This window comes from Tupaia chinensis, unplaced genomic scaffold (assembly GCF_000334495.1).
Source record: "Tupaia chinensis unplaced genomic scaffold, TupChi_1.0 Scaffold000628_1, whole genome shotgun sequence".
NCBI classification, from domain to species: domain Eukaryota; kingdom Metazoa; phylum Chordata; class Mammalia; order Scandentia; family Tupaiidae; genus Tupaia; species Tupaia belangeri.
The window spans coordinates 75422-84227 of NW_006160148.1; the positions used below are offsets into that span (position 1 = coordinate 75422).

Below are 8806 nucleotides of genomic sequence, written 5' to 3' on the forward strand. Positions count from 1 at the left end.
GGTGGCCGCCGAGAGCGGGGCGTGGGGCCGGCGCGGTGCGGGCGGGAGCGAGGTGCGAGGGCGCTGGCCGCTCTCGGGGTCTCGGGGACCCGGGAGTGCCGCGGGCCGCGCGTGACGGGACGGACCCGGTCGGCGTGGAAGAGCCCCGGAGCGACGGGGCCTCCCCGGGGCCGAAGGCAGAAAGCCCCTTTGTGGGCAGGAGCTAGTCCTGGTCGGGGTGGAAAATGTCACCGTGGGGAGGACGGCCCCCGTGTTCCGAGTGAAGTTCCCGCGGCAGGCAGTGAGCACCGGGCCGGGCAGTCCTTACTGAAAGGAGGGCAGCAGGCCGGGGCAGGCAGCCCTTTGAGAGGGGGCGCCTAGGTGCCAGGTGGAGGAGGGAGGTGCCTTCCCGCATAGGAAGAGACCCCAGGGTCAGAGGTGAAAGGTCGCCGTGAGGCGCTGCACCCAGGGGCGCAGAGATGGGCGGTGGAAGCCGCTTGGAAGGGGTGGGCCCTGCGGGAAGGGAAGCCTCGAGGATGCTGGGGCTGGGGAGGGGCAGCCAGCCTGACAGTCTTGGGTGTGTTGGGGTCCCAGAGCTGCCCAGCGGGAGGGGGATGTCTAAGTCAGAGGCAGCAGCAGGTAGCCCCATTTAGGGGGGCATGGGGCACCAGTTGGGAGTGGGTGGCAAATGAGTCCTTTTGCCTTCTGGGTACTTGGGCAGTCCGCAGGGGCTTTAGGAATGAGCCAGAAACTGCGGTGGAAGAGGGGGTGCTGGAGGTTGGAGCTAGAGGAAGGGGGAGTAGGGGTTAGAAGCCCACTTCCCCAGCATTTTTCTGTTCCCCAGAAGCTCCAGAGTTGGGGAGGAGGGACTATGGCTCTAGAGGAGTGATGAGTGAGCAGGGAGGGGGCGTTGGGAAGGGGGACCTGGGGCCTTGGACCCTCCTCTCCTCCCTCCTCCCTGGGGCCTGGGCCCTGCCTCTGCCCGCTCCAGAGCTCAGGCTCTGTGGCTGGAGCTCTGGCCACTGGGCCACTGCCCTGCACTCAGCCAGGACAGGCAGACGTCCGCCTCCCTGCTCTGGGACTCCTGGCCGCCTTCCTTGTGGCGAGACAGAAGCTGGTGCTGGGTGGGGCCGGTGGCCTGGGGGGCTGTTCCCCTCCACCTGGCTTTGCTCCTGAACCCGCTCCCCGTGCAGGCCCCCGCGGTGGAGCCCCGTGGTGTATGTGTGGTAACACCATGTCTGTGCCCCTGCTCTCCGATGCTGCCACTGTGTCTGGAGCTGAGCGGGAAACGGCCGCGGTAAGGTCCCCTGAGCGGGGCAGCCCCCAGGCCAGGCCCGGTGCGGGCCGTAGGAGGAGAGCAGCCTGAAGCCGGGGGCACAGGGTGGACAGCACACCTGTTTGGTCGCTGCCTCAGTTTCCCCAGGTCGTGGGTGGGGAGGGTGGGCAGTTGGAAGATCTGGTGGGGGACTTCCCATCTCCCTTTTCCAGGTTATTTTTTTACATGGACTTGGAGACACGGGGTGAGTGAGCTGGGGAGGGGCGGCCGGCGGGCAGGGCTGGGAGGCGGCCCTCTTCCTGCATGGTGCCTTTCCTCCCTCCCCTCCCACAGGCACAGCTGGGCTGACGCCCTCTCCACCATCCGGCTCCCGCACGTCAAGTACATCTGTCCCCATGCGTGAGTGTCTCGCCCCAGTAGGGGAAGGGCTGGGGTGGGGTGGGGGCCTGTGGTCCCGGCCTGTGCTCTCTCCCGGCCAGCTGCACCCTGGAGCTTCATCTCGGGGCAGGCACGGGTGCTGTCTCAGCCCCTATGGAGCCCTCGAACATGGTCCAGCACCAGCCCCCAGCCCAGGGCCTCCTAGAACCAGGACCTCCCGATGCGCCTTCCCGAGTACTCACCGCCCGAGCACGACCCCTTCACACAGTCTGGGCTCTGCTGCTCCTTGCTCTCTGTCCTCCTCTCTGGTGCCCCAGCCTCTAGCCCCACGTGGCAGGTTGCCTGGCAACACCTTAAACACAGACCGGCCTGCTGGGAGGGCCCAGGCCTGCTCTGGCCCCTCCTGGGCCCTCTTCCTGGCTCTCTCCTGGCTCCTGAGCCTCATAGCACTCTGGTTACCCCTCCCCAGGCCTAGGATCCCTGTGACCCTCAACATGAAGATGGTGATGCCCTCCTGGTGAGTTTGGGGGGAACACATGTGGAGGGAGCAGCAGGGGCCTGGTTGGGGCCTTCGGTGGCTGCCAGTGTCTCTGCTCCCTCAGGTTCGACCTGATGGGACTGAGTCCAGATGCCCCAGAGGACGAAGCTGGCATCAAGAAGGCAGCCGAAAACAGTAAGGCCCAGCCCTCCGCGTGCCCCGCCCCGCCCCCAGAGAGCGGGGCTGTGCCTGTGCACCTCCCCACCAGCCCCTGCAGCCCCTCCCAGTCACACCTCCTCCCCCCAGTCAAGGCCTTGATCGAGCATGAGATGAAGAATGGGATCCCTGCCAACCGGATCGTCCTGGGAGGCTTTTCACAGGTGAGAGGAGAGAGGGCAGGGGCCGGTAGGGGAGCTGTGCCCTTGTGACCCCTCACCTGGCCTTCCTCCAGGGCGGGGCCCTGTCCCTCTACACGGCCCTCACCTGCCCCCACCCTCTGGCTGGCATCGTGGCGTTGAGCTGCTGGCTGCCGCTGCACCGGGCCTTCCCCCAGGTGAGTGTCCCCACAGGCGCCTGCTGCCCTTGGAGTCTCCTTGTGGCTCGGGCAGTGCTGGCATCATGGCCTCTGCATCGTGTCCGGCCCACAGGCAGCCAACGGCAGTGCCAAGGACCTGGCCATCCTTCAGTGCCACGGCGAGCTGGACCCCATGGTGCCCGTACGGTTCGGGGCGCTGACGGCCGAGAAGCTCCGGTCTGTCGTCACGCCAGCCAGGGTGCAGTTCAAGACATACCCGGGGGTCATGCACAGTTCCTGTCCGCAGGTCAGTGGGGTCCTCCCCGTCCCCGCCTCTCCAGCCTCCCTCCAACGTCTCACAGCCCCCTACCCCCCAGGAGATGGCAGCCGTGAAGGAGTTTCTAGAGAAGCTGCTGCCTCCAGTCTAACCAGAGTTGCTGGCTCCCAGCGCAGTCCCCCAGCTCACAGGGGACCCAGCAAGCAAGTGCGGCACCATCTGGGACCTGAGCCGGTTGAGCCCCTGTCCCCACCCTTCTGACCCGTCCTCTTCCCACAGGCCTCCGGGGCAGGCGGCTGAGGCCTGGCCGGCCTTCCCTCCTGGCCTCGCCACCTGGCCCTGTCTGGAGGGCCAAACAGGAGGAAGAGCCCAGCCCTGGCCCATTCACTCAGGACCTCACTCACTAGCCCCGCCTTGGGCCCCCACCTGTGACCTCAGGGTTTGGCCCATGGGGCCCTCCCAGGCCCCACCCCCCATGCCCCAGCCCAGATAATCGTGGTCTCCTGCCTCCACCCCAGCTGCTCCCCAGGCTGAATGTGCCCAAGGCCCTGGGCCTGGGCTGCTGTGGGCCGCCCGCCCTGGGTAGGAGTGTCGAGGAGGGGGCCGTCCCTCAGCTGTTCCCCCTCCCTTGGGGGCTGGGCCCTGCCTCCCCTGCAGGCCTGGAGCCTGCAGGGCTGGACTGAGGCTCAAGGTCTCCCCCAGCTGTCTCACCCCCACTTTGTCCCCACTCTAGGGCCAGGGAGGTGGTGGGGAAGGAGCCATGTCTCGTCTTCTGTCTCCATGTGGTTTTGAGTGTTTTTCTCGTTGTCCTGGATTCTGATGAAATTAAAGAAATTGCTTCAACTCCTAGGCCCGGCTAATTGTGTTCTAGGGGTAGAGAGTGACCATCTGCGAGACTGCCCAGTGCAAGGGAATTTTTATTGTACGTACTTTGTAAGATTAGCAGTACAGATGCGGGCTGGGCGGGGCAGGAGGTGGTTGTGACGGGGCCCTGCCTCCCGCCCTCGCTCCTGGTGGTCCTGATGCTTCCTGGAGCCCGTGGAAGACAGGGGAGACCCTGGCTCCTGGTCAGCGGAGCCCTTGGCCTCATGCCTGTGTGCTGAGCGGGCCCAGCTAGGGTGTGAGGTAGGGAGGCCTTGGCTCGGCCCGGAGGTTCCTGGCGGAGGTGGGCAGCAGGCGGCTGCTGCTTTTCCTTTCATGGTCCATGATAGGGGAGGGCCTCAGGCCTGTGCGCCAAAGCCCAGTGGGTTCTGCTTCTGCCAGCGCCACAGATCTTCACCTGCGACGGCATGGTGGTCAGGGTCTGCCATGGTGTGTGGGGCCTTCCCCCCTTCGCCACCGGCAGTCCAGGTGAGCAGGCGCCCAGACCTGGTTAGCCCTCCTAGCTGACTCCCGGCTTAGGCCAGCACTCACACATCCGGTCCAGCCCTAAGGCTGCTGTCCAGCCCAGCTCCTCGTGGGCCAGCCTGGGGTCAGCGTAGCAGGCAGCCACATCGCCTTCCCGACGCGCTACCACCTTGTATGGGATCTGCGAGAGGAGGCAGGCAGATGTCACAGCTTTGCAGGTCGGCCTGGGCCCTTGTCTGTCCAGTTGCCGGATGGAGGAGCACCCACAGGCACTTAGCACTGAAGCGCAGGGCTGCCGAGGTCGGCATGTGTGGGCCGGCGCCCTCTGGTAGGCAAGTCGAAGGGCCCAAGCTGCCCTGCTCCAGAGTGGCAGTAGGTGTGTGGCCTACCTTCTTCCCCGAAGCCTTCTCCATGGCCCGGACCATCTGCAGCACCGAGTAGCCCGTCCCTGTGCCCAGGTTGTAGATCTGCCGGGAGGTGGGGAGAGAACAGGGCTGGACTTGCCGCTCCCCTGGGCCCCATTTGCCCAGGAGTCTATCCCTGCCCTCGCTCGCTCCTCCCTACCCGGCAGCCACACTGCTCCTTCAGCTTCCTCAAGGCCGCAATGTGACCTTTGGCTAGATCCACAACATGGATGTAATCCCGGACGCCTGCAGAGGAGGAGGTGGTAAGTGGGGAGTCGTGTATCTTAGTCGCCCTCCAGGCTCCACTCCTGAGGCCTCTCTGGTCCTAAGCTCACCTGTGCCATCCTCTGTGTCATAGTCGTTTCCAAAGACATTCAGGGCCTCCCGGCGCCCAATCGCCACCTGAAGGCGGAGGCAGGTCAGTGCCTCTAGCACTGCTGGGACCTGGGGCTGCAGCCCTCTCTGCCCCTGCCCGTCCTTACCTGGGAAACGTAGGGCATGAGGTTGTTGGGGATGCCCTGGGGGTCCTCGCCGATGCAGCCAGAGGCGTGGGCCCCTGTGGGGTTGAAATAGCGCAGCAGCACTGCGTTCCAGGCCTGTGGGACATGGGGCAGAAGGGGGACCAGGACAGCAGGTCCCTGCTGAATCCAGAGCCCTCAGCCACACCTCCACCCATTTCTACCTCTAGAAATGAGCAGGGCTGGGGACCTCCCAGCCAGAGCTGTGGCGACCCCTGGAGCCTTAGCTTCTCCCTTGGTGGGGGTCTCAGGGGAGTGAAGGAGTGGAACCAGGGCTGGGTCAAGAAGGACCTTACCTTGTCCGCCTGGCAGAGGTCCCGGATCATCTCCTCGATGAAGAACTTGGACTTGCCATAGGGGTTGGTACAGCCACCCGTGGGGTGGGCCTCGTCCAGAGGCAGGTACTGGGGGGTCCCATATACGGTGGCTGAGCTGCTGAACACCAGGTTCTTCACCCCGTGGGCCCGCATGATCTGGCCACGAAGGGGGCGTCAGGGGTCGGCCTCGTGCGGTATGTCCACCCCATCCCCCCACCCCGTCTGTCCTCTGCAGGAAAGTGGGGCTGCGGGTACGGGCACACTCACGGGCATGCTCAGCCACAGACGGGCAAACGGGCTAGGGTAAAGAAAGATGTGGCCAGGATGCCACAGCCTGGGCCCTGATCTCCCCCAGGCCCTCACTGGCCATGCCTAGCACTGCCTGCCAGATGGAAGCCTGGCTCTGGTGGAGTCCCCGCCCCGCGCTTACCTCCAGCAGCTGGATGGTCCCCGTCAGGTTAACTCTGTAGTAATCCAGGGGCTTCTGAACCGACTCGCCCACGGCCTTGAGCCCCGCGAAGTGGATGACGGCCATGAAGCTGTGCTGCAGGGCAAAGTGGGCTTAGAGGTTGCTTTATGGGCTCTGGCCTTTGGCAGTGACCCGCTGCCTGCCAGGCACCCACCTTTTCGAAAAGACGCCGGAGGGCTGCCTGGTCCAAAATGTCCATCTCCTCAAACTCCACAGTGCGGCCCGTCAGCTCCTGCACCCGCCGCAGGCTCTCGGGCATGGAGTCCCCTCCTGGTGGGGCACACAGAGCCGTCCAAATCAGGAGTGGGGTTCTGGGTTCCCAAGGACTAGCCAGGGCCGCAGGCGACCCTCGATGGTAGAGGTGGAGCCCCAGAGGCCCTGGCCCCCGCCCTGCTCACCGCGGATGGCATTGTGGAAGTTGTCGACCACCACGGGCGAGTAGCCCGCCTCCAGCAGCTCCAAGACCGTGTGGCTGCCGATGTAGCCAGCCCCGCCTGTCACCAGCACCTTCTCCGCCATCGCACCTGGCCCAGGACACAGTCTCAGGTGGCTGCAGCTGCCGGCTGGGCCTCCTTCCCGCTGGGGTCAAGGGAGGCTGCAGTGTGTCCCTCCCAGCTACGGGGTGGCTCTGGGTTCCATCACTTTGGCCTGAGGCTTCAGCGATCACTCACTGTCCTGGCCTCTGTCCACCTTTAGGAGACAGGAGCTAGTAACTGCGCGGCCAGGTGGTGTGAGGGCCGCATGGTCTCCCGCAGGACAGGAGGGGAGCCTGGCAGCGGACCCGGGTGCGGAGATGGAACTGGAGGAGTGGCACTTGCCTCCCCCTGGTGTCGGACTGGAGAGTCCAGGGCAGCAGGCTGGGCACCCAGGATCCCAGGAAGGGCTGAGGCGGGCTCCAGCCTCTGCCATGTCTAGGTGGGAACTGGCTCCTGGGCGCAGGGGAGTACCTCCTGCTCCAGCAGGCAGCCCCTGCCCTTCCCTCCGGGTCATCTGGGTGGAAGCAGGAAGTACACCCCATGGCCTCAGAGGTGAGTCCTCTGCCAGGGAGGAGGCTGCTGGCTCTGGGCCTTGCACCACAGTCCTGGAGGCCCCTCTACCCCAGGCAGCTAGGCCAGCTCACCTCTGGTCCGCCAGTGCCCGGGCCAGCCCCACCACTCCCTCCTGGAGCTAAGGATCCGTTCTGGGTCGGCCGGCTGAGACGTGGCCTTGGCCGAGTCTACCGCCAGGTGTGCACCTCCGCCCTGGGCAAACCGCGGGAAGTGAGGGCGGAGGGGGTTGGGAGTCCGGGACAGTGAGGCCTTTCATTCCCGGAGACCTGGCCCGCTGCCGCCTTCCGCCAGGCTGCTCAGTCCCCTCGGCTCATCCAGCCCAGCCCATCTGACGGCGCCCGCTGCGTGCCAGGCCACACGAGCACTTCTGTATTACTGTCCCGACCCTCCCAGCATCGGGACAAGGTAGCTATCACTGGCGCTTGACGGAGAAGCAGCGCTGGGTCACAGCTCCGGACAGCGGGCCAGGAAGGTGGACCTCCGGGCTCGCAGTCCAGCCCCTCTCCGCGAGCGGTCCCGACCCGCCCGGCTTCCTGCTGGAGTCCGCTGACGCCGCAGCCGCCCCCCCAGCCTCCCCGCCGAGCCCCGCGCGCTGTGCAGCCTCCGGGGAAGTGCCGCCGAGGGGCTCTGGAGGCAGGGAAGGCTGGTCTGAGGCCGGCTTCAGCCCGGACCTGCGGGGTAACCTCGGTCAGCTGTGGCCTCCTCAGCGCACCCGGGTGTGACTGGGCCGCGGGCAGGGCTCTGGACCTCGGCTCGGAAGGAAGCCGAGCTAGAAGGTGCAGGCCGAGAATGAATGAACCCGGCTGCCCCAGCCCAGGCGGCGGGCAGCAGGAGCAGAGGGGGCGGGCCTGCCTAGCGGGACTCTGCCCGGAAGGGCGCCCGGGCCCTGCTGAAGCGTCCCCGTCTTCTGCAGACCACCCGGGCCCTCCCGATCCCACCCGACCCCACCCGACCCCACATCCCAGCTCCCGAACCTGCTCGGGTCCCGCGCCCAGCGTTGGCTCCAGCGGCGCCGCCTCCCGCGGCCAGGGCGGCGGTTCCTTTAAGGCCTGACAGCCCATCCCGATCCCGCCCCCTCCACGCCCCCAAAAGAACGTGTCACTTGAGCACCTCCACTACGGGAGCCGGCTGGACCAAACGCCTGCGCGGTGTTCCGGCGGCTGCGTGATGCACCGGCAGCAAGGGCGGAAGTGGGCGGGGCCGCCCCGGGTGGCCGGCAGGGGACCGGCCTGGCTCCGCTGTTTGCTGAAGTCCGGGTCCCCGTGCACGCCCCGGCGCGCGCCCAGGCAGGGCGGAGGGCAGGGCGCGGCGAGCCGGCCCGCGAGTTCCGGCCCCACCCTAGGCCTGCAGGGACTTTCGGTGTCTGCCAAACTCTCAAGTCAGTTTTGCCTGAAATATCCGACTCCGTGGAACTGAGGCCACAGGGGACTACGGCGCCGGTGACGGGAATGAGCGGGTCCGCCCGAGGTGGCTCCGGGAAGCCGTTTAAAATGAATCGAGGAGCTGGAGGAAGCCGAGGCTCTCCACCCACAAGCCGCGGTCCCCAGCGGCGGGAACGGTGTGCACCCGGCCTGCCTTGGCTTTCGGTTCATAGAAGGCTGGCTGGAGCACTCCGTGCAGTCAGGGCATTCCGAGGGATTCGCCCGAGGAACAGCAAGAAACCCACGGCGCTGGGTCCCCGCTGCGCAGTGCCCCGGGCCACAGATAAGCTTCTAGGCTGCAGCCGGAGGCCACCCTGCCGGCCTAGAGGAGCCTGGGCCGAGGCAGCTCTGCCCTGGGGGAGCTCGTGCACCAGCGCTG

The 8806-nt window shown here is 66.4% G+C and overlaps 2 protein-coding genes across 7 annotated transcripts; one reads left to right on the forward strand and one right to left on the reverse strand.

Moving 5' to 3' along the window:
* Positions 1–967: 967 nt before the first annotated feature.
* On the forward strand, positions 968–3751 carry LYPLA2 (lysophospholipase 2). The gene is made up of 9 exons (XM_006159366.3): positions 968–1276; positions 1468–1499; positions 1589–1654; positions 2103–2150; positions 2236–2306; positions 2418–2491; positions 2563–2664; positions 2759–2932; positions 3003–3751. The coding sequence occupies exons 1-9, from the start codon at positions 1199–1201 to the stop codon at positions 3051–3053; spliced, it is 696 nt and encodes a 231-aa protein (XP_006159428.1). The 5' UTR covers positions 968–1198; the 3' UTR covers positions 3054–3751.
* Positions 3752–3801: 50 nt separating this feature from the next.
* On the reverse strand, positions 3802–8133 carry GALE (UDP-galactose-4-epimerase). 6 transcript variants are annotated; one of them, XM_027776124.1, is made up of 11 exons: positions 8117–8133; positions 6356–6481; positions 6112–6227; positions 5919–6032; positions 5468–5644; positions 5136–5249; positions 4989–5055; positions 4814–4899; positions 4639–4716; positions 4316–4430; positions 3802–4181 (listed from the first exon to the last, which is right to left on the reverse strand). In XM_027776124.1, the coding sequence occupies exons 2-11, from the start codon at positions 6474–6476 to the stop codon at positions 4123–4125; spliced, it is 1047 nt and encodes a 348-aa protein (XP_027631925.1). In that variant the 5' UTR covers positions 6477–6481; positions 8117–8133; the 3' UTR covers positions 3802–4122. The 6 variants fall into 6 exon arrangements, with proteins under 6 accessions (XP_027631925.1, XP_006159435.1, XP_006159430.1 ...); XM_006159373.3 differs by lacking the exon at positions 8117–8133 and adding an exon at positions 7981–8081; XM_006159368.3 differs by lacking the exon at positions 8117–8133 and adding an exon at positions 7981–8081 and having other exon boundaries at positions 6356–6647.
* Positions 8134–8806: the final 673 nt, after the last annotated feature.